This window comes from Corvus cornix, chromosome 1 (assembly GCF_000738735.6).
Source record: "Corvus cornix cornix isolate S_Up_H32 chromosome 1, ASM73873v5, whole genome shotgun sequence".
Taxonomy (NCBI): Eukaryota; Metazoa; Chordata; class Aves; order Passeriformes; family Corvidae; genus Corvus; species Corvus cornix.
This window is the reverse complement of record NC_046332.1, coordinates 25,497,162-25,521,892: the sequence shown is the minus strand read 5'-3', so window position 1 is coordinate 25,521,892 and position 24,731 is coordinate 25,497,162. Positions and strand designations below refer to the sequence as shown.

The 24,731-nt window shown below is 44.5% G+C and overlaps 1 protein-coding gene across 3 annotated transcripts; it reads left to right on the top strand.

Annotated features, from left to right (window-relative positions):
- Window positions 1-18,959: 18,959 nt before the first annotated feature.
- Window positions 18,960-24,208, top strand: GTPBP8 (GTP binding protein 8 (putative)). Of its 3 annotated transcripts, none has more exons than XM_039563755.1 (7): window positions 18,960-19,273; window positions 19,621-19,719; window positions 20,181-20,311; window positions 20,656-20,755; window positions 21,171-21,289; window positions 21,734-21,860; window positions 22,450-24,208. In XM_039563755.1, the coding sequence occupies exons 1-6, from the start codon at window positions 18,980-18,982 to the stop codon at window positions 21,816-21,818; spliced, it is 828 nt and encodes a 275-aa protein (XP_039419689.1). In that variant the 5' UTR covers window positions 18,960-18,979; the 3' UTR covers window positions 21,819-21,860; window positions 22,450-24,208. The 3 variants fall into 3 exon arrangements, with proteins under 3 accessions (XP_039419689.1, XP_039419680.1, XP_039419694.1); XM_039563746.1 differs by having other exon boundaries at window positions 22,447-24,208; XM_039563760.1 differs by lacking the exon at window positions 19,621-19,719 and having other exon boundaries at window positions 22,447-24,208.
- The last annotated feature ends 523 nt before the right edge of the window (window positions 24,209-24,731 follow it).

The window sequence follows — 24,731 nt, the reverse complement described above, 5'->3', positions numbered from 1 at the left end:
TGTTTAATTAAGATGTGTAACTCCAAAAGAATCTCTAGTTTAACTCCAGAAAGGTCAGTTTATTCATCAAGCCTTGATTTTTCCTGATAGTCTCAATTATTTTAATGTACAGGATGGAATTACCTGATTTCATGGTGCTGTTCTTGACACTTTCTAAGGAAGGTTGACTTGATATGGGGGGTTCAGGACAGTCCAGAGGTAAAGATCTCTCTTGCAGTTTTGCTATTGACTCATTCTGTCACCTTTTCTTTTTATAAGTGAAATTGTAAACACTGCTTCTGTCTCAGAGAAGCTCCACTCCCAAGGCTACAAGTATTCCATACATACAATGCCTGTACTATGATGGGGATGCATATATTGGAAATTGAGAACCCATGGGTTTCTCCTGTGTAAGCAGACTTGCTAACCTAACAGTTCATTTTTTCTGATACTAATGTAAAGCTAGGAATCAGCCCTGCTTGCTACAGAACAAAGAAGGCCTATCTGACACAGGGAAACACCAGACTGGTGGTGCATGGCATCTATATGATCTGGAAAACAGAGCCTTGACATCCCTGAAAATTGAAAAATAATTTCTCAGCTTGCTGTCCACTATTCATATCACTGCAAAAGAAAAGCATTTGCTTGGGTGATTTTGCTCTGTAACAACAATGGCCAAAACATGAGATCTCAGAACCATACGACTTTATCTGGCACGGAACTCCGAACATCACTTAATTTGGGAACTTGGCAATACTGACAACGTTTCAGGTGAAATGTCACTACAGCGCTGGTAGTGACAATAAATTTGGGGTTTTATGTTTTAATCAGGTCAAAATTTTTAAACTAGATATTGGTGAATACAAGTGATTGACATTTGCAACACCCTAGTGCTTGGCAAGATTGCCTGAACAGTAAGCAGGAAAAGCAAGTGTGTCATTGTAATCTGGGGACATGCTTCCTCATGCTGCTTTGTTCCCTCTTTAGAAACTACTGTAGCTACTCTTTGGGTAAAAATGCTGAAAGTAGAATGAAACAGCACTAAAATCCAGGAAATGCTGCAACTTGAATTTTGATGAGACAAAAGTGCGGTACTGAGCACAGCATTTTAAGCTTCCCACTTTGGGCTGACTTTCTGAACCCTGTGCCCTTTGATTATAATGGCAACTTACAACTTGAGCCCTGCAAAAAGGAACTGTTTGCCCTGATAAGCTATAAATACCAACAGTAGCTTACTAACGAGTTTGGCATGGTTTTCAGTGAGTATGCAGCAGGAGTACAGCAGCTTTGTTTTCGCCCCAGATCACCTTTTCAATATATTATTGTGATCCAAATAATGTCTGAACAGAGAATTAAATCCCCTGTGATTAAATATTCTGCTTGCTCTCAGGGTAGGTTGGGATACACACATTTATTTCATTACCTAGACCAGCTCAAGCTTCCCAACTTTTCCCTGCCAAGACTTAGTTCAGTAATACCATCTAGAAGACAGAATGACTGTATATGAAATGGCATGTATAGTTAATGCCTTGAAGTCACTGAGGGTTTTTGGCACCTATTAATGTTTGATTTCTGTGAGAATCAAAGATCTAAACTTAAGTCCAGAAGGATCAGAACAAACAGAACAAAAGTCACTGGAGAACACTTGCAACATGGAGTTCAGCCCCGGCTTTGTACCCTACTGATACAGCAAATCTTTTCACAGGTACTGTCTTGATGAGTAAAAAGAATAATCTGAGAACTCAAATCATGCAACTGTCTTAAAAATACCTGGCCCAGGCAGCTGAAATAAGCAATATTTGTTGCATTGGACTTTTAACTTGATGAAGTTGATCACCTGTACAATCTGTGAGAAGGAATCTGCTAAGTTATCAGCCACCTTTTCTCCTTGGTTGTTATCTCTGCTGAGAAACGTGTTATGAGCTTCTGTGTCACCAGAAATACTGAAAGACCAGAAATTACTTTAGAAGCAACATCTCATCTATGTTGCAGAATTCTCCCATTTTATCTATTTACATTCCACCCTACTTTTCAGCTACTGTAGCAGTAGGATCTGAGAGATGGGTCATTTGCTTCTTCTAGAGGAGAAAACTGACCCTTTTCCTCTGTTCTGTCCCCTGGGTTTTGCTATCTGATAATCCTTATTTGCCTCATTGTTCAGTGCATAAGACCAGGCAGTTGGGATAACACACGTTTGACTCGTGGGTGATCTTAGTAGATTAAAAAACCCACTCTAGTTGCCCTTTCATCACCACCTTGTGGTCACATCAGATGATGCTGCCCTGTTTCAAAAATACATTTTAGGATGGAATTAAATACTTTATTCAGAGCCTAAGACTTTTTTTGTTCAAAGGAGTAGAATTTGGCAAAGGCGGTGTGGTGTTAATATATTTTTGAAGGTCTACTTTTTGTGAAACTTTAGGTGAAAGAATGTACCACTGTATGATTTTTACCTAATGTAATTGCTTGAATAGGTATGGCGTAATACTTCGTCCTCATTATATGCAGGTTTATTTTAAAATATTTAAATTGAAAAGTTTTATTAGATTTTTTTTTTTAATCCATGCTGACATTCACCTCCATTTAGACTCCTGTGAAAATTCATCTTTTTTAAGTAAGGTAAGTTCATTCTTCTCTACATTTGAGAACTAGAAAAAAGACAAAATGTAATTTAATGCAGTTTTTTTCACATTAAGTGTAAAGACTTAAGAATTTAAGCATTGTAAGAATTCATGCTTCAACCCCATGGCATAAAACCTGAAACAAGCAGAACTGAACCAGGGGAAAATTGCCTCTGATGTACTTGATAACTGTAATTTAAATCACTGATTTCAAATAAAACACTGAATTTGTAGTTGCTTCTCAATGCAGTGTACATGAATGGGCCAGAACACAGGCACAGTTTTTATTGTGACAAGGTACATATAGGAAGGAGTTTCGTAATTTGATAATTTTCCTGGTGCAACGGGCTACCTGGCTTCAAAAACAGACTCACTGGTTTAGAGGGTTGTTTGTGCTTGCCCTGGCTCCTAACATGTTGTTTAGATGACATTATCAGCAACACATGAAATGAATAAACTCTATTTGATTCAATGTAAGAGAAACTCCTGATTTAGAGCTATTAAGCAAATTACTTAATAGGGAAATGTTCATATGCATGAGTTGAAATACTAGATGTAGTAAAAATAAGCAAGGGCCAACAAGCTTGATGATAGAAAGACAGATAGCAGTAAGCAAAGATTAGGCAGGCCCTATTATTTTTGTATTGTTACACCAGGTGCATTGTGAGCATTTGCACTCTCATCTGGAGGATTTGACACTGGACAGTTCCCCATCTCTGAGATTATCCCAGCCAGACCTTTTGTACTGTTGGTCAGGCTGGAACTTGTAGATTTTTAAATCCTTTTGCAAAGAAATAAGTAGGGCTCTCTCCAGGCTGATTATATCCAAAGAATAATGCAGGTGAAGCAAAAACCAATTTTGATTGTGAATAAAAGTCTGGATGCTGACAAAGCCTATATAAAACCCTAGCATTATGTTCATTTTAAGTGCAGCCCTGTTGCAGTGGGGATCCTGCAACACGCATATATCAAACCAGGAGTCCCGTGGAAAGGAAATATATATGGACAGACAGATTCTTGCTAGATGTTTCAGAGATGTTTATTTCTCCAGCCGCATGGCCGGAGCTCTGCCCAGGAACTGTTCCAGTCACGGGCCCAAGGGTCCTTCTGCCCGCGCAGGGAACACAAACCAACCAACGGGAACGAGGCTGAGCAGGGACAGGGAAGCCCCGTGTCTGTGCCCTCAGGGCCCCTCTCCCAGGGCTCCATGGCAGGGGAGGGACCCCAACACCTCACCCGTTTTATTTTAATAAAAAGAGAATGAAAACAACTGGATAAACATAACAAGAACAGTTTCAAAACAAAACAAGCCACCCTCCTGAGTCTTTAAATGTCCAGTCAGATTCTGTGGAACATCTTAGGGCTGACAGAAGGGAGACAGGACTCTCTGAGCATGCTTTGTGGGGAAACTGAGGCAGGAGAGGGTTTAACTTCTTCCCTCCCCCTTTTCATCCCCCACTCGGCATTGGAAAGGGATTTTTGGGGAAACAATTGGCAAAAGCATGGTTTTGTGAGGGAAACCATGGATGAAAAAACGGATTGGGAATACACTGGGGGTAATAGGACATAGGGTAAAAGGGAAAAGTGGGATTAGGAAAGGGAAACTGTAGGGGGGGCTTACAATGGAGATATTGTCTAACATGACTACGATTTTTTGCATATATACTGCCTTTTACAGGAACACCATCAGGCCCAGTGACCTGCGATGCTTGTAACCCTTTTCTCCCTGGCACAATTTTGAATTCCACCACCTCTCCATCTCCCAAGCTTGGGATGCATTTTTCAGGGTTATTCTTTTTAATAGCAGTTCTATGCACGAATATGTCTTGCTGGTTGTCACACCTTGTTATAAAACCATAATTTTGCTTAACATTATACCATTTTACTATCCCTAAAGTCTTAGTTACTATGATCTTTTCCTTTTTCCGAGTGGCTGCTGTTTTCTGTCTCGCTGCGTCTTTGCTCTCTCTTTCGGTCGCTCCCGTGTTGGAATTGTCGGGGCTGCTGGTGCCTGCGCGCTCTTCCCGGGATCGCGTTCGGGGCTGCGCGGGCCGGGCCGGGCCGCGCCGCTCAGTTCTCCGCGCGTCGCCTCCTCTGGTCGCAGCTTCGCTGCCGATGCCGGGCGCTGCACCCACGTCTCGGCCGGGCCCCGAGCGATGACTCCCCCGCGCCCTGCTCCAGCGCGCGTCTCGGCTGGGCGCGGCTCCGTTCCACCGCCGCTGCCGCCAGCCGCCGCCCGCGCGCCGCCTCTCTCGGTCGGGCGTTCCCGGGGCTCGCTCCACCACGCTCTGTGCTGGGCCGGGCGGGCACCGTCGGGTCCCGCCGCGCCTCGCTCCGCCACCGACACTGCGGCTCGCGTGGCTCCGCCCGCACGCGGGAACTGCCTCGCTGCTGCTCGCAGAGCGCTCGGTGCACGTGGCCTGGGCCGCACGGTCCCTGCGCCAGGCTTCCCTTCGCCAGGACACAGCTGACATTGCTCAACAGTCTCGGTAACTAAATAATATTCACGAAAATATTCTTCCATTGGCATATATTTTGACTCCAGTATTAACTGTGTCCAAACGGTTTTCCAAAAGCCCTTGGTAAGAATTAAATCCCAAGAAACATAGAAAAAGTTCTTAAACAACCATGCCAGGAAGTGTTTCAGTTCTTTTTGAGCTTGAATCAAGCTAAAATTTACAAATCGTTGTTCAAGAATCATTTTAAGTTTAAGATAAATGCCCATATGCGGCTCTGAGAGCCAAGAGTCTTCCCACCGTTCCTCCATAGTTTAGATATGGAATAGCAAAGCAAAACCAAGAAGAGGAATCCAAAGTTTCCAGGGTTTACTCACACAAATCAGTCGCTTAGGGATCGGGGATCGTTCTGCTCTTAATTCTCCACCATTTGTTGCAGTGGGGATCCTGCAACACGCATATATCAAACCAGGAGTCCCGTGGAAAGGAAATATATATGGACAGACAGATTCTTGCTAGATGTTTCAGAGATGTTTATTTCTCCAGCCGCATGGCCGGAGCTCTGCCCAGGAACTGTTCCAGTCAGGGGACCAAGGGTCCTTCTGCCCGCGCAGGGAACACAAACCAACCGATGGGAACGAGGCTGAGCAGGGGCAGGGAAACCCCGTGTCTGTGCCCTCAGGGCCCCTCTCCCAGGGCTACACGGCGGGGGAGGGACCCCAACACAGCCCTCTGGACCAAGGATGTCCAGCTCAGTGGTAGCTATGAGTGACACACAGCCCACTTTATGATCCCACAAATACCGTTTTGTACTTAAAAAAAACCCCTCAAATTTGTTATTAACTCCCTTTTATAGCAGATATTCCTGTAGTTGAAATTCTGACCTTCTACTCTGCTGTAAACAGGAGCTGACTCTGACTCCAGTAGTGTTACTATGTTTGCAATCTCATTACTGAGAGAAATCCAGATGAAGGCAGATATATGGATGTCTGCAAACCTTGATAGATATCTCATAGCCTTATGGCTGTTTTGCCAAGCTGGGCGTTATAAAAACCTTTTTAATGGTAGCTAAAATCTGATAATTCAATAAAGGATGGTGGTTGCATTCTTATGTCATTAGTTCTTTAGCAATTGTTTTTAATTCTAAAGAAAAGAAAGTATCTAAATCACTGATAAGATTAGGACAGAAGTTTCCATTGGGTCTTAGAATTACGTGTCTGATTGAGATGTCAAGACTCCCATGCAGTGGTGCTGTGAGCAGAACTCCTCAGTGGGTGGTGACACCATTTGTTTTTAAATATCATATTCAGAAAATCTTGTCATATTTTCAGCACTGAACCAAAAAGACATTACAAAGGGATGCAGTCCTTAGAACTACTTTTTAAGCACTTGCAGAAAAGCTGTGCGTGTACTCGGTGATATTTATGTGGCATTTAGTTTTCAGAAGTTTAATATTTAGTTCATAAGATATGTTGCAAGTTTTGTAAGTTTGATACCGAGTTCTCACAGGTTTTTACTCCTCCCTAAGGTGTGGTGTCCTAATGCCAGATGAAGACAGTTAAATTCCAGTGGACTTAGGTCTCTGGTCAGCTCTTTCTGTCATCTTTTCCAATTACCCTGGAGCATGTTTATCTTTGAAAGAGCAGTTCCAAAGAACAGTCTGACTTGCGCTCTGCACTTGTGCTCCTCTCACGCAAAGCACAAGCAGCTTTTGCACTTAATATTCAGGCCTGATCTTGTCTCTGTCTCACATGGGTCTTCCATACAGTCTGGCCTGTGCCAGATTCCTGTTGTGCAGTACATCCCCAGCAACCAGAGTCATGGTTCTCTCTTCACTTCTGTGCCATGACGCCCCATTATTCTGGTGGATTTAGTCCTTGAAGCTGGGGAGCTTCCACCCCCTGTCATTTTGCAGAGCTGGGCTTCCTGTACCTTCTTTGCCTTACCTCTGTTATGGGGCTGATTTGTGACTGATAAACCCCACAGCAGAGCTCAAACGGGGTAGCAGTTTCTTCTTGTCTGTGTTTCATATCAGAGAGTTTTCGTATTCTGAGCTAGTGGAAAAAACTTATTCTTTCTTTAGCACTGAAAATGTGAAAATTACACAGCGTCTCCCCAATCCTTCTACAAAACAGTACCAATATATGGTTTGTTAGGTTTGTGGTGTTGATGTTTTTGCAGCGAAGTGGTGCTCAGGCATCAGCAAGAGTGGAGTTCTGAGCCCATGTCCTGAAAACTGAAGGCCTCCCAGGTAGGTACTTCAAGAGAACACAAGGAATGCAGCAGAGATCATAGACACCTGGCACATTCTTGTCAAGCTTGGGAAGTGGTACCAATCCTGTTCCATATGCCTGTTCTAGTGCATACTGTCTACCTCTGGAAAATTTAGCATAATCAAAAGGGAAACCACATAGCCTGGGGGAGCTCGGAGCACTTGTCAGACCTATTTGTCCGTTGGATACTCGCCTAAGTGAGAAGCTGTCCTGGAAAGAACCCTGCATTATTTTAAGTTGCTCCTGCCTCTTCTGGCAATTCTTGGCAGGCCTGAACAGGATATCCCAGGTTTCTGTCCTTTGCCCCCCATCTCCAAAATACTTTAAAAAATCACCTGACTTACCTCAGTGGTAGAGAGTTACTTGCTTAGATACATGATCAGCGCTCTGATTTATAATAACCAAGCACCTTTTTGCTGCAGCAAGACCACTTTCACTCTGTGAACCTGATCTTCATGTTAATTTGAAATATATATTCAGGGCAGTGTAGCTTTCTGCTGCAGGATTCTTTGTGGCTTTCAGTCATGTAGTTGCATTACCACAAAGAACTAATAGCAACCCCAATCTAGTTTAGTGAAGTGCTTACTGTGCTGCTTCTCAGTGCAAAAGGAAAATGTTCTCTTTGCTCTGATGGCTGATTTACACACCACACTGCCTTTTTTTAAAAAGAAACTTTTAAAAAACTCTTTTTTAAAAACAGAGTTTACACTGCTTAGAAACTCTACTGCCTACACAGGCACACACATAAACCTGCATGCCTAGGTAGTACCTCTTAGTATGTTTATCATTTCTCAAATACTTAATAAAACATGGATGTGGCTGTGCAGAAGCTTCTTTTAATTAACAGTCAAATTACTGTTATAGGTGGAAATCTTACTTTTGCCTGTGTTCTTCAGATATACTGCTGATGAGAGAGTGGCTGTGAGGGAAAGAGCATAAGAAATGTCCAGGGGACAGGGAATGTCAAAACCTCCAAAATCAGACCGTAACAGGTTTGTCTCTGACTCTTGCTGTTTCTAGTCATTTATGTGGTCATTCATCTGGTCATAAGAAAAGAGCTTGGTATGTCAGGGCACACAAAAAAAACCAAAAAAAACCCCAAAACAAAGAGGTCTTTATCCAATGTAGACATTTTATGGCTTCTGTGAAAATTCCCAACGCTGGTTGCAACTTCATGTGGCTCAGTGATACAGGACAAAATAAAATGGAAAGAAACCTATCCATAGCATCTGCTTGTTTCCGAAGAACAATTTGATTTATTTATGTCCCAGAAGCAAGAACAACCACAGAATTTCTCTGTAGAAAAAGCATCCTTACAATGTCTCCCTTCTCGAGGGGCACACTCACTGGCAGATTTGAGGCCTCCTAGACAGTGAGTGAGATACAAAATACTTAATAAAATGAATGTTTTCCTCCTATGGACACATGTAATTCCAGGAATGAAACTGTGCAGTGCTCCTCCTCATCAATGGCAAGAAGGGGCCAGCTAGAAGTAGTTGCCACTGGTCATGGTGTTGACACAGCTAGAGGCAAAAAGCAGAAAGAAAGGCTGGTGCAAGACATCCTGCTTCAACCATTGGCTCTGCTGGGTCTGACCCAGAAAAGTGTCTGTATGTGGAATACCTCTGTAAAGTGGAACCCAAGGATCCCAGTGCCACAGACTCCCAGGACAGCTACTGACCCCCACAGGGCAGGTAAAGTTAGACTTTGTTTTTTCCCAGCTCTTCACCCTTGTCATCTTTCTGGCACACAGTCTTCTCTTTCAGGGTAATGTGACTTACAAGGAAACAGACTTTACAAACAAGTTTCTAAAGCAAGCTCATTCTGCATGGGGCATACGGACTAAATGGGAACACTTGTTTGTCACTCTTCCTCAGTTTCCTTGCTGCTCTTCAGCAGTATTTGGGATTTGATTTGATGGTCATGGTTAGAGGTTTTCCTCTTGAGATACTTCTATAGGACTTTTCCTCTGAACTCTAGAGGCTCATGACAAATCTAGCAATCTTAAATCCCCCTGACTTGGGAAATGTAATGAGTCTTGTTCTCTGTCCTGTTACTCACCTAGGGCTGTGTCACTCTCGCTCCATTTCCCTTTTCTGAAATGGCAGGCTTAGCCCTTTGTTTTTATTTTTCTCCTACTTAAAGGCTTAGAATTGGCTTGAATTTTAATTTATACAGATATCTTCCTGCCTTTAGTAATCTTTCTGGTTCCAAATTATATAATTGCTTTTGCCAAGACTCCTAGGGTCTGGGTCTACACTCACACATCTGTGTATAAAATCTTACAGCAGCACTGGACTTTCATTCTCTGGATGTTCCTTTGGGAAGAAAGGAACATACATGACTGTCTTCTTTGAGAAGAAAGATTCAGTGAATAGTGCACTGCATATATGAATTGTACACTTAAGAAGTCTCTGTCCCTTGACTAATTCTGGCCAGGCCTTTATGGGGACTCAGCACTAACAGAAAGGCAAAACATTAAACACTGAATCTCAGATATGTCAGTGCTACAGGTTTTCAAATGAATCCACACTTTCTGGTATGAGTAAAATGTTATTGAATTATTGATCTAAATGAAAAAGTAGAGGAAAATAATATCAGGCTGAGACAGATATTTACCACAGATAATTCCAGCCCAAACTCCTAACATTTGATAATATTATAAATTGTAGAAAACAGACTTTTATAATGGGAAATGTTGCACACTCTTAAGAGCTGACTGTATCAGTCCTATCTACAAGCACTCACTCATGATTCTGCACAGGACTTGCATAAAATCTACTTGTGAAAAAAACATGGTACAGTTTCACCAGACTAAAAGGCTTTTCCTCCTACTCATGTTTCAGGGTGTTCTTTTCCGGATTGAAGCTTTTTAGCCTCTCCTTTTTAAACTAATCCCTTTCCAAAGTGACACATTTCATTTAACGGAAGGTCCTTAAGCCACTGTTATGACTTCCATTAGTCCCACTGCATGAAAGAAAAGGGTCCATGGATTAAGATGGCACACTCTGTAACATAACCTAAATTCAGCCTTGTTCCAGATCTTAGACTTCCTGTTTTCTATTGAGCAGGTAAGTGCATGTATTTTTCTAACTATAACCCCATGCATATTAGAAGTGCTGTTGTGTGAGTAAACATGCTGAAGATTAAGAGATGCTTACCTAGCTCGGTATTGCTAACTTAGGATAGGTAGAACAAAGGTCTCTGGAGAGCTCACACACTGAAAAGATGGGGGTGGATTTTTTCATAGTCTTCTGATGGACAGATACACTGAGTAAAACATAAAGAACCTGTGGTCACAGATTTGCTGCCTTGCAAATAAGCATGTGTGGCAGGGGAAGACTTGAAACTTACTGATCTCTGTTTTGGTAATGGAAAGTTAGAAGTAATGGCTTGTTTTCTCACAAGAAGCTGCACCTACCCCTTGCTCACTTTGTACCATTAGCATAAACATACTATATACTACATCAAGAAGATGATAGGAAAAAAACAGCAAAGAAAGTCATATGTTATATGCAGATTATTAAAGGCTTGAAAATTAAGCAGTTGAAAGCAGTAAGAAAAGCCCCAAACACTGCACAGCATATGTGCATTACTTTACAGTCAATAATTAGTCACAATATGGCAGTGCACACAAACCACTTGGAAAGAATATGCAGAAAGAATTAATGAGGGACTTTGTTATTTTTACCATCTGTGGCTGGGCCTTCACTGGAATGACCTGCAGCTGAGGCAAACTTGGTCTTGTAGGAGAAAAGAAACTGCAGGGAAAACAGGTTTATTAGAAGTTCTAGTGAGAGGCTTTCACTTGCTTGACACAGATGCCATGCTGGAACTTGGAGTAGTGTCTTCTCCTGGTCTGAGATGTGTTCTTTTTCCTCCTCCAAGAGAGTTCAAGAATGGATTATCTGCAAATGGGCAAAGCTCCAGTGTGTGATCCTGTGGTGTCCCCGAGCCTCGCTGTCCTTGAGAGAAGTGAAACCTGTGGCTGGGTTTGTAGAAAAGAGCTGTTAAAAGAGATGCTCCCACTTTCTTTTCTCTCATGCTCTGGCTGGATACCTCCATCTGCAGTGATGATTTTACTGCTTCAATCTCAGCCTGACAGGCCCTAGCACAGAAGGACCAGTGCAACTTCTCTGTGGCACTTAGGAAATTTTGACCCAGACTAGTGATGGCTCCTGGCTGTAGCAAGTTGCTTGGACTCAAAGTTGAATGAAATGTTCAGTACAAGTACACTTGTTAATGAGGTGTGTCCTGACAAGTGTGTGCAAAGCTCAATTGATTCCAATCAGTTGAGTGCCTTCCATTGTGCTAGGTTTGTTTTCCTGTGGAAACTCGCTCACCAGACCTTTCTACAATATGTTTCTTTTATTTCTGCATATAAGGGTGAGGTAAAGGCTAGGTTTGAAGAAGAAAACATCCAATTAAAATAAACTCCCAGATTCTAGAGTTACATGGCAATTTCATTTGTCTCAAGTCTCAGGCTGTACAGTTCTTCAGGGCATTATTAGGAATGACTGTAACATAGAGAGTAATTCACCCAGGACTGCATTCACCAGCATAATGCCAACTGCTACATGAGTATAATATTTTGCTGCTACATCATGAGTTGACATACAGAACAATTAAGCATCTGGGTGAATGTGGGGGAGAAATGCTCTTCTTTTCATCTGCAACCTTTTATCTGCTTCAAAAGTGGACTGAAAATGCTGTCCCTCTTACATTTGCATGGGAATACATTTATTGATATGCCTCCACATATTTTTTAATCTGGTTATTCATATCTCGGTGCATGAGACTACATAGAACTGTGTGTTGGTTTTACATGGGCTGGTTTTTGGTAGCGGGGGGCCACAGAAGTGGCTTCTGTGAGAAGCTGCTGGAAGCTTCATTCATGTCTGGCAGAGCCAATCCCTGATGGCTCTGAAGATGGACATGCTGCTGGCCAAACCTGGGCCAATGAGAGAGGTTGGGAACGCCTCAGTGATAACATATTTAAGAAGAAAATCAAAAGAAAGTGCATACAATTTTTCTTCTAGTCAGAGAAGAGGAGGAGGTGAGAACATGTGAGGGAAAACAACAGGCCGACACCCAGGTCAGTGGAGAAGGAGGGGGAGGAGGTGCTCCAGGCATTGGAGCTGAGATGCCTCTGCAGGCCCTGGTGAGGACCATGGTGAGGCAGCTGTGCCCCTGCAGCCCTTGGGGATCCATGGGGATGCAGAGATCCACCCGCAGCCCCTGAGGGAGGTGCCCATGCCAGAGTGGGTGGATGCCTGGAGGAGGCTGTGATCCAGTGGGACACCCAGTGGAGAGAGGGGCCTCTGCTTCCAGGCTGGAGCAGCCTGTCCTTGGAAGATTGCACCCCGGGGAAGAGCGGCCATCACAGCAGTTTTGGGAGGGCTGTGTGCCCGTGGGGGAATTCACATTGCAGCAGGTGTGGCAGGACTGCTGCTCGTGAGAGTGGACCCACGCTGGAGAAGTTCATGGAGAACTGTCTCCCGTTGGAAGGACCCCACGGTCTCACAGGGGAAGGACTCCTCTCTCTGAGCAGTGGGAAAAATCTCAGGTGATGGACTGACCAAAACCCCCATGCCTTGTCTCCCTGCGCTGTTGGTGGGAAGAAGGGAGGGGTTGGGGAAGGAAAAAGGTGTTTTTAAGGACTTGTTTTACTTCTCATTATCCTCCTCTGACTCTGTTAGTAATAAATTCACTTTGTACTTCTATGCTGAGTCTGTTTTGCCCTTGGAGTGTTTTCTCCTGGTCCTTATCTCAACCCATGAACCCTTCATTAATTTTTTTCTCTCTTCTGCCCAGCTGTGGTAGGGGAGGGTGAGTGAGCAACTTCTGTGGATGCTAGGTGCTTGCCCAGTGTCAAACCACGACGACGTGCCAATGTTCTTTCTGATGTGTTTGTTACATGTAAAACCAACGTAACAGTCCTAAAATATGCTATCTATTCTTTAATCTCTATCTTACGTGTCAGGCAAGTAATAGCACTTATCTTTTAGGGCAGACAGGGAGTTTAAACTGAGCCAAAACAGCACTGATTCATTGTGGGGATTCTTTTTTGGTGTTTTTTTATTGTTGGTAGACTTCAGGGAAGACTCAAAGGTGTTTCTAAATGTTGAATCTGAATGCTTAACTCTAAGGCATTTTTGGTTGAAGTAAATTGAGGCACTCAGAAATTCAACATCCATCATAAATATACTTCCAGCTCTGCCTTTGGTTCAGGATTCTGTCTGGTCTCCTGTGCACTGTATTTTCAGCTGTAACCCTGAATGGTGTCCTGAGTTTTTGTGCAAGGACAGTGTAGTCCAACAGACATCTAAGCATTGCTGTGTAAACCACAGCGCACAAAGATTTTAGTTTTTTTATCCAATCTCCTCAAAACACAGTAACAATCTGGCTCCTAAATACAAGTAGTTTGATGGTGGATTATTTTATTTTGATAAATATTACTTATTTTATTTTCACTGACACTCTGCTGTTCCCTGAGGAGGGAAAGAACAATAAGGGCATGTGAGATGGTACCCAGGGATGTCACTCATGGCCTTGGAGGTCTGGTCTGTAGTTCACAGAGGAATGCCTGCCCTGGGACACGCCAGCATGAGGCCATGTCTGTGCCAGCCCAAGAGCTGTGATTCTCTCCTTAGGCAGGAATACATCTCCAGTTTCATGGCTGCGTTCACATACGCTGGGCCTTGTTTTCACTCCCTCCCTCTGTAAGGTCCTCTCCCTGGGGCAGCGGATAAAGAACATGGCTGGCAAGCAGAGTCTGAATGAGCTGCAGAGCCCATCTCCCTGTGGAGATCTCTCAGGTTGCCTCTTCCCTCTGCATCACTGCCCAGTCCAGCAGAAGAATGAGTGTGTGAAAACATTTGCCCCACTTTTGCTCTGGACATAAGCCGCCCTTCTAATGGAGTCAAGCACAGGCGGCAATTTCTGCCTTGACACTCCAAAGCTTCTAGGAACCAATTTCCCTCACTATAGTGGGGACAGAAGAAATAGTTGAGGACTCCAGGGCATTTCACTGGAAAGAAAACACATTCCTGTTTGCTGTGACATGCAGAGATCCCTGAGAGTCTCAAGATCACAGCTTTGTGACCTGTTCCACCTGTACTAACAAAAGCAAACTAGAAAAACAACCAGGAATTTGCATAATTACTGTAGATTAGGAAGGAGAAGGATTAGAGCTGCATTCTCAGATCCCATATTTTTGGAATTTGCTCTTCTAAGTCTTAGTAAAACTTTCATTCTGAGCCTAATGTCTGAAAATCCCATTATGCTTCACTTGTCAGGACAAGTCCCTGATACCAAAGAGTAGAGCTTGACAGGGTGATCAGATTGATCATAAAACCTCCCATCAATTGTGTTTATAATAAATTTGTTAATTATTATTAAAAATATAGTCCAAGGAAATCATTACCAAGTTCAGCACATTATTGCTTGACAACTGAAACCTTCCAAGTGAAAAGAACATAAGATGTACTTGAAGGGCAAGCACAGATTCAGACACAGCCAGTAGTGCTCTTAATGTCACAAAAAAAGCAGACAGGCTGGTGCGTTCACCCTGTCCTTTCCAGCATGCTTCCTGGTGACAATATTTGGTCCAAGTTTCTCTTGGTGGAAATGAAACTCAAGACCTCATCTGGTTTTCGTTCACAGAACCTGAACCAACTGTCCCAAATGCACCTCACTACTCTCCCAGAACTCCATCTCCAGCTGGTCTCACAGCTACTCTTCTCAGATATCTGAAATGAATGATGGTTTGACCTGTCTCACAATGCTAGGATAGACAAAATCAGACCAGACAAGACAACTGGTGTTGCCACTTCCTTCCAGCTCCATGCTCCTGACTATTGTTTAGGATTTAGGTCAGTGTCAATGGTTATAGATCCCTCTTTCAAACTCCAGAGGAATGATTGTCAGAGTTTTTAATGTGGACTAAATTACTTCTGTAGTAATTCCCTAACATTTGAACTACATAACCAGCAACTGAAAAGAGACATCTGCTGCCGCAGACATGAGCCATAGGCAACGTCAGTGTGAATGCCTGATGTTTGGCAATAACATGCACAATAGAAAGTAGAGTCTTTCAGGGGAGACACAAAGCAGGCTTAAATGTTGTTAATTTACCAGCTCTGTCCACAGTAACCTTCCATTTTCCATCTCTGTATGGTCTGCCCCCAGAGAACCTCAACTGCAGTTCAGTCCAGGAAAAAAACCCCACCTTCCACTGAAATGTACAGTTCCAGTCTCCAGGTTTTAGATGTGGGTTTACTGGATGCTCTTGTTTATCCCACTGTCTGCTGTAATTAGAAGTAGGCAAAAGGTCCTATACCACCTTAATTTGTTCCTGCCACCTATGTTGTCACATAAAAAAGAGAGACTTAATTAGTGGCTGGGACCCTGGCCTGTGAACAGGGCACCTCTGTTCCCGTCATCACACCTGCAGATGTAGTGTTAAATGGGACGATTGGTTTCTCTGCTGCCTTTCCCCCTGTGTCTGGCTGGCTGTTCTGGGTGTAATGTGCTGCAGAACGTTTGCCTGACAGGGGTAATTATTGCAGGGTAATTTGAAGCAGGCAAGTCTGCTCCCTGCAGCCGTGAGCTGTGTGGGACTCTGAGGCAAAAGTAGCTAAAAGCACTTGTTCTGTTTCATTTGTCACAGTTTGGCATAGAAACAGGGAAATCTGCCTACTAGTGTGGTTATGAACATATCTCTCTCTGGCCAGTGTGTTTTTTCTGTTAATAGATTCACCACAGATTTCAATTCAATTAGGTTGCTGCTTTAGCAACCCCCCAAAAAAAGGATTAGCAGTGTTCCTGAAGTAATTCTTGAAAGGTTTTGCTTTTTTTTTTTCCTGCATTTATAGTTATTTGTGCCATAGGCAGTGACAGGAGAGAGGCCTGCCCTGTAGGTTCCAAATAAAAGTCATCTGTAGATTTATTTGGGAGCACTCTTCTAAGTGTGCATGTAGCAGCCAGTGATTGTGGTCTGTCCTGAGCTACACACATTTGAGCTCTGTCTTGCTGTGAAACAAAGCAGGCTTTAAGAGGACTTAATTTACAGGACTGAAGTAGAACACAGGGTTTTTCTCTAGGTTTACACCATTAACCTCTCACTGTTAACCACTTTCACTGATCATAAATTTGAGAAGCAGCTTATGGATTTCAGTAGAAGTTTGTCTTAATACAAAATACTCAGAGCTCTCTCTGAGAAACATGTAGGTTGCTGGCTGCCTTTATCTTCTAACGGTCCTTCCTGGCCTTAATCTATTCATTGTAATAATTAAACCACCCAAACTTACAGGGCTTTAAACAGAGGGCTGTGACTGCAGAAGAAAAGGGGGTCTCTGTCTCTAAGGAAAGGCAGTGTTCCCCAGGATGTCCAGGCTGGCCTGAGTGTAAGGTTGAACATCAGGATATTTTCATGTATTACTTTTATAAAGATACTGATGAAGTTTACTTTCATTTGATGGTGTTAAAATTGCAATACTTTAAAGGTGAAATGTTTCAAGGACATACATTTATTTCTGTGGTTTTGCAGCCCTGTGAACTGTAGTCATGACGGAGAACAATGTAAAAAGCTTTATGTGTTTTTTTGATATGCAAATAGCACTCTGATACATATCAATAAAGTTGTAAAACTTCAGGGGTTTTCTTACTGTAGTGTGAACACAGGTGCCAACAGTTTTGTGGTTGGTTTGGGTTTATTTTATCCAAAATAGAACTGACCTCTACATAGTAGTCCTTGAAGAAACTGATTTTTTTTTTTTCTTAAATTACTTAATTTTTATACTTATCAGACTAGTGCTTGGAAAACTGGTGTCTGCAGCCAGGAGCTGCATGGTGCTATAGGACAGGACTGCTTTGCCCCACTCCGTGGCCAAACAGGGCGTCAGCACACGGAGCCCTCAGCAACTCCACAGCGTGGCTGAGAACACACATGAGAAGACCCAGAGCTGAACAGATGATACAAAACTGGGAGGAGCTGTTGACTCCCTCGAAGGCAGAGGTCCTGCGCAGAGACCTCGATGAATTAAAGGACTGGGCAATCACCAACTGAGATAAGCATAATAGCCCAATCAGAATGAATAAAGAAATAACATTTATTATGCGACCGAAATATCGGTCTCAAAAGCCACGATCAAGAAAAGCAGCCCCGAGCCCGGGGTCGGAGCTGGGTGAACACGCAAAGATCTGATCTCTATCGCACCAGACCTCCCAACTTCACAAATGCTGCTTTGGCTGGTTCCTTTTTATACAGTTTCTGGGCAGAGTCCAAATTAATTGTATTCTTTTCCTGAAGTTGGACTGCACAAAGCCTTTCCTGGGTCTGATGAATTGTCCATCTTGGATGATGAGTGGTCCATCTCTGGTTCCTGGAACAGTTATTTTTAGTTCCCAGAATGTCCAATTCCTTTTCAGCTGAGATGTAGATATCAGAAGACGGTGATCAAGTCATCATAGTGTTAATGTCCCGGTGATAAGATCCAACCCCACCTGGGGTGGAATTCTCACCTATTGATTACATTTGTGCTGAAAAAAACCTTCTTGTTTAACTGCTCTAGTGTTGTGGAATTTTCCTCTTAGCCAGGTTGGTGGGGGGGGGGTTTGAAACTCTGCATGGTTTTATTACATTTCAGTTTTATACATAATAGCATGAATTACATACTTTATTTATAACACCAACCATATGGAGTTCAACAAGGGAAAGTGCCGGATTCTGCACCTGGGATGGGGCAACCCTGGATTTATGGACAGACTGGGGAATGAGATGCTGGAGAGCAGTGCCATGGAAAGGGACCTGGGGGTCCTGGTCAGTGGAAAGCTGAACCTGAGTCAGCAGTGCCCTGGCAGCCAGGAGGGCCAACCCTGTCCTGGGGGGCATCAGGCACAGCATCGCCAGCCGGGCAAGGGAGGGGATTGTCCTGCTCTGCTCTGCACTGGGGTGGCCTCACCTTGAATATTGTGTGCAGTTTTGCTCACAACATAAGAAGGATATAAAGCTATCAGAGAGTGTCCAAAGTAGGGTAACAAGGATGGAGCAGGGCCTTGAGGAGAAGCTGTATGAGGAGCAGCTGAGGTCACTTGGTGTGTTCAGCCTGGAGGAGAGTGAGGGGAGACCTCACTGCAGTCTAGAACTTCTTCATGAGGGTCAGAGGAGGAACAGGCGCTGATCTCTTCTCTGTGGTAACCAGTGACAGGGCCCAGGGGAGTGGCCTGAAGCTGTGTCAGGGGAGATTTAGGTTGGATATCAGGAAAAGGTTCTTCCCCCAGAGAACAGTGGAACAGGTTCCCCAAGAAGTGTTCACAGCACCAAGCCTGTCAGAGTTCAGGAAGTGTTTGGACAACACTCTCAGGCACATGGTGTGGTTCGGGGATGGTGCTGTGCAATGCCAGGAGTTGGACTTGATGATCCTTGTGTGTCCTTGCCAACTGAGCACATTCTGTAATTCCATAGACAGCCGGGCCTGGCGAGCGCCGGCCGCTCTGGGGGCCGATCCGGACGGCGGGCACACACCCCGTAGCGGGCTCTGACAGCCCCGGGCTGGGCGGGGGCACCCGGGGCACCGCCCCGTTGTCCCTCCCCCCGTCCCGCCCGTCGCCTTCCGGGGCCGGCTGGGTCCCGCCCGCAGCCGCTGGGATGCTGCTGCCCCGGGCGGGCCGTGCTGCGGGCCGGGCCTCGCCGCCGCTGGCCGCCCTGGCCCAGGTGCTGCGGCTGGAGCGGAGCCGCCGCACCGGGATCGTGTTCCCGCTGCAGAAGCTGGAGCGGTACCTGGCGCCCGGCACCGACACGGCGCGGTTCCGCCTCTTCCAGCCCGGGCTGGCCGCCCTGCAGCGCGCCGAGGCGCTCTTCAGGTCCGACCGCGGGCACCCCATCGACTACGTGAGCTCCGCCGTCCGCATGGACCATGCCCCGCCGCCGGCCCTGCCCGAGGTCAGGCGAGCGCTGCCCCCGCGCCCCTCGGCTGGGATCGTGCCGGGACAGCGGCTTCCCCCCGCCCGGGCCACCCCGGGCTGGGCGAGCTGCGGGGGTAAGGGGTGGTGGAGTGGTTGTGCAGCTTTGGGCGGCAGTGTCAGAGCGCTGTGCAATGTGTGGGGCACTTACTGCTGCTTTTAAAAAAATCGTTTATTTGTTGTTGTTCCCCGTTGTACAACTCGGCAGCCTGGCACAGAACACCTCTGTCCCCGGCCACTGGCAGCACGGGCTGGGAAATGACCAGGACTGGCTGTAGCGAGAGGTGGGCAGGTGTAGATGTGCCCTTTCTGCCTCTCCCCCTGCAGGTGTGCTTCATCGGCCGAAGCAATGTGGGGAAATCATCTTTAATCCGGGCCTTGTTTTCGCTGGCTCCAGAAGTGGAAGTTAGAGTGTCAAAAACTCCTGTGAGTGACATTTTTAACTTCCCTCCGTGGGTCATAAGCTGGTACCAGTCCGGAGGATAAGGCTGAGAAGGGTTGGAGGGAACAAGCTCTTCAGTAGCCTGAAATGACAGAAGGTGCCGGCTCTGGTGGCCATCAACTCATGGCTGGCACTGGCCTTGCTCTAGCCCAGGAAGAGGCAGAAGGAGCCCAGCCTAGCTCTTCAGCCAGACAAAGGAGCTGGTGCCATAAAGCCCTTTGAGAAGAGCCAAGTTTAGAGACTCATTAAGGTATTTTTAGTCTGTTTTATGGATACAGCTATGTACGATAGGGTACAAGGGTAGGAGACTGAACAGTTTAAAGCATTCTGGGGGGGTGGGGATCTGGTATAGAGATGTTTTGCAGAGCATCTCCTAGTACACTGCTTAAAGCAGCTTTTTTTAAAACCATTCCTGTGCTTCATCTTGTCTAAATCCTCTCTTCAGGGCCATACCAAGAAGATGAATTTCTTCAAAGTGGGGAAGTACTTTACTCTGGTGGACATGCCAGGATACGGCTATCGTGCCCCGCAGGACTTTGTTGAGATGGTGGAGGCCTATCTGCAGGAACGGCGCAAGTAAGGGACCTACTTGTACCTCACAGCCAAAGGACAGCCAGATGCCCCTATACAGTGTCATGTAATGAGGGGAGAAAATGCAGAGGGATAGCTGCTTCCATCCATTAGTTCTGACATCATTTCCCTGGAAGCTTCTGCAGTGTCACTCACTCATACTCTGACAGATCAAAACAGCAGGAAATATTGAGGTGCTGCTCCATGCTGACCCTCAGTTTCCATGCATGGCTTTTCTTGGCTCTTCCTATACCCAGATCCCATGTTACTTGTTTTTACTTATGGATTTGGAAGTAGCAGAGCAGGCATGAAATAGTGGTGGCATTTACTGTTGCTTGTTTTTCTGGCAGCTTGAAGAGGACTTTCCTATTAGTTGATGGTGTAGTTGGACTCCAGAAAACGGATAACATTGCGGTAGAGATGCTGGAAGAGTTTGGGATTCCTTATGTGGTACGTAATGCTTCATTCTTGAGTTGGTTATAAGGTACACATAATCTGTAAAGGTGTGTACCCTGTACCTGAGCTTATGCAAGTTGACCTACCTAAGCAGTAACCCCACACGCTTTATTGTTAATAAAATAGGTTTAAAGTGTGTTGAGGGAGACAAGTAGGATTTAAGAGGGTCTTTTGTGTCGTTTATTAAATAAATACTTTTTTTTCCAATGCTCAGCTTGAAAAGGCTCATTCCTTATGCAGGCTGTAGAAGTGTTTTTGTGAAGTGTATTAGACCATTTTTTCCCCCTAGATACGACCAGAGCTTTCAGACTGCCTTGTAAGATGGTCCGGGACTCTTACAGATGTTACAGGTTAGCAGCAAAATAATCTTACTTTCTTCTTTTAATCCTCCCTTTCTGGATCCACGCAGATGGTGTTAACAAAAATTGATCGAGCTTCCAGGGGAGTGTTGTTAAAGAACGTACTGGAGATCCAGGAGTTTGTAAAGGAGAACACTCAGGGATGCTTTCCTCAGCTGTTCCTGGTCAGGTAAAGCTCCTCTCCACTGCTGCTGTTTCCTTTCTGGTGATGAGCTCAGTAGGGCAAGATACCTAAAACAGGTCTGTCTGCTCTAGATGCAGCACCTCTCTGTGCCCCAAGGATGGAGGGTGGGCTGCTGATGGGGAAAAGTCCCTTTCCCTCTTTCCCTTTTTCTGCAAGTAAGTGGAGCTTGTTTTGAAGGGTGCTTCTTCCTTTGGCACTTTTCAAAGGCAGGCAGCAGTTCCTGTGCTACATGCTAGTGGGCTTTGCCATTTTATTTGGAGTTCTGGTAACCATAGCAGCTGTAATTGTAGGATTACACAGCCAAAGTGCAGGCTCTTCCCAAGGTGTAGTGTGGGACATGTAATTGAACACAGCCAATGGCTGTTTGCCTTTATTACTCCAATACACAGCAATATCTGGCACTAAACATCCATGCCTCTGTTTCCACAGTTCTGTGGAGTTCTCAGGGGTTCATTTGCTCAGGTGTTTTGTAGCCCATGTTACTGGAAACCTGCCCACTGTAGAGGCCAGCTGAAAAGACCAACTCCTGCTCTGCTTGGCTCAACCAGAACAAAAGGTACCAAAACCAGACATCTGGGGCTTTTGTTGTAAATAACCCAAGTTACTATACAGTATTTTATAATAAATTAGTATTCATAAAGCTAAGATTTTTCTTTATTAAGTTCATTGATTCAGGAAGTTTGCAGTGTGAATTAATCCAGGTTATTAAAAAACTGTTTCATAAAACCTATATGATTGTGCTAAGGAGAAACAAAGCAGAGAACTTCCAAAGATAAGGGAAGTTTTAATAAATTTTCTCTTCCTTCAATGAAATGTTCAAAAAGCTATGACTGCATGCCTCAGCTCTGCTGTATTTAGGATATTAGAGATAGTCTAGTAATATTAATAAATACGCATTTAGTTTAGGAAAGAAAAACTACAGCCCTAACACTAAGCAAACTGTACTTGCCCAGTTGAACTGAATGATACACAGAGGTTTTCTCCTCTCAATTAAGGTTAGAATAGTGGGGGCCAAAACCTACCACGTGTGCAACCTACCTGCTCTAAGGCCATGCAGAGTGGAAATAGCCAGCATGTCTGTGAAGGTGTGTTTGATGTGATGCATATTTTACTTTTGTAACTCTTCTGTGTCCTGTGTTCAGTAGGTACAGCAGGATAGCATGCCTTGCTTGCAGCACTGAGTTGTCCCTGTTCCACAAGGATGAAGGAAAGAACACATCTTTGTTGGGGTCTGCTTTTCCATCACTGTTGGCTTGAAACAGAGTGGAATAAAAGACTAACATCTAGAGGAGCCCTCTCCTGCACATTGTCATCAGTACTGCATCTACCTCCTGTTTTGAGATCCAGCACGAAGTTCTGCAGCTGCACGTGGATGAATTGCCAGATCTGAGGCACACCATCCATGATCTGTGTCGCTCTACCCTGGCAGCTGAAGCACAACACTGATGTGCCCTGTGCCTTTTAGGGGAACTGTGTCCCACAGCAGCTGTGTCTGGCTAAGAGCACCTGAAACTGTCCAGTTACAAGGCGCAGAACTGGACAAAAGGACAGCCATCAATAGCAGCACTCATACAGGAGAACTTAGTCCGAAGCTACCAAGTGCCTGTGTCAAACCCTCGCACTCAGTCTTTGTCATGTCTTAACATGGCCAAATATGGTTATGCAGTTGTCAAAGTTACTTGCATTAAGTGTTTAAACCTCAAGAAAGGAAAGTTCTTTTTTAAACCACTCTGAGGGTGCAAAAGGACTAGAAATATCACTTTCTTTCACCGTGCAATTTCTTGTAACAAACTAGACGTGAGGCAAGATCTTGTTTTCAGCATATGTGTAAGGAGTGGAGAATGTGAGGAATGATGTAGATTTGGCTCTCTAGCTTCTGCATCTTAGCAGTGATCAAACCTGTAATTCTGTTAATATTTTATCTCTAATCCCAAATTGCTACAGAGCAAACTTGCCCAGGGGATGCATGATCCTAGAAGTGCAGCAGTAGCTATACAGATAGAACAGGTGAAAGTGAACACTTCAGGAAGGATCTTTCCTTAGTATCTTAAAACCTTCCAAAAGGATCAATCCTGTCAAGGCTGTAATTTTCAAGGCCTCAGCCTTGACTGAAGAGCTTCTGAAAATAACCCTAAAAATGTAAAACAGTGCAGTTCTGGTTTTAGTCCCTCTTCAGAACAAACCCCCTTACATTACATTATGGTACAATCCCTTACAGTGCTAGGAAGTCTTTTACTAACCACTTAAATACATTAAATATGTCCAGTTAATCCATTTGTATAAACAAACTGGATGTGTGTGCATGGAACATTAGGTACCATCTTCTCCAGAAGAAGCAGCTTTACCTCTGGACACATCTTGGTTTTATTCAGAAGTGCTTCAAATACTGGAATAACTCCTGCATTTTGCTCAGTCATTTGCAAGAGAGAACACTAAAGTTTGATTCTTGAGTGTGACAGTGCCCCTGTGACAAAACAGTAAATAAAATCAAGTCCTCTCCCTAAACAGTAAAACTTATATTTAAGTGCCTTCATGGGAACATGCTTTGGGTAAGCAGGTGTCTTGACACACTACTGGACCTTTTTTGCCAAGTTCTTGAGGAACCTGTTGTGTTGCAGAGTGAGGAGCTGCACTTTCTCAGGCCAGGGACACAAAAGCTCTCCCTTTCTTTGTCCCTTACTGATGAGTGGTGGGTGGGCTTGGCAGCATACAGACGCAGTAGAGCTCATGTCAGTTTTAAATTCAGTTTTAAATTCAAATGTCTTCAGTTGTTTGCAGTGCATAAGTTTCACTGCAGGCACCTATCATTACCTTGTAAAGCTTTGCCTCTTCTACAGCTGTTACTTACTGAAATGATGTTGAGTATTAGCTTTTGTGGAAAAGGATTTCACCTTGTGCATCTTCCCTGGTCTTTCAGCAGTACTTTCTCCATTTTCTTCCTCTGTCTCGTCTGGTCTGTCACCATAACCCTGACACTACAAAGGCAGTATTTTTGCAACAGTGTCCAAAACTAGAACATTGCAGTCTGGACAGGTGCACTAGTAAATCAGTAAACTGGTTGAATAATTGAGCTGGGAGCATAGAAGTCAGTGGTTCATACTCCAGTTGCATGGCAGTTACAAGTGGAACGCTGCAAGGATCCATTCTGGAATGTGTCCAATTTAACATCTTTACAAGTAATCTGGAGGAGGTGCATTGCTATCGAACGTGCTTAGGGCACCAAACCGGGGGGAACAGTGGACATGCTCAAGGGCAGGGCTGGAGGAAAGGGGCTGGCAGCAACTGTATGAAATACAGCAGGACTGGAGTACCTCCCCTACAAAGACAGGCTGAGACAGTTGGGGCTGTCCAGAAGGTGGAAACCTCATAGCAAGCTTTCAGTATGTGAAGGGGGCCTAAAGGGAAGCCAGAGAGGCACTCATCAGGA

Coding starts and splice junctions, on each gene's coding strand:
- GTPBP8 (XM_039563755.1), top strand. CDS start 18,980: ATGCTGCTGCCCCGGGCGGGCCGTGCTGCGGGCCGGGCCTCGCCGCCG. Junction 19,720..20,180: donor TTAGAGTGTCAAAAACTCCT/GTGAGTGACATT, acceptor TCCTCTCTTCAG/GGCCATACCAAGAAGATGAA. Junction 20,756..21,170: donor AGTTTGGGATTCCTTATGTG/GTACGTAATGCT, acceptor GGATCCACGCAG/ATGGTGTTAACAAAAATTGA.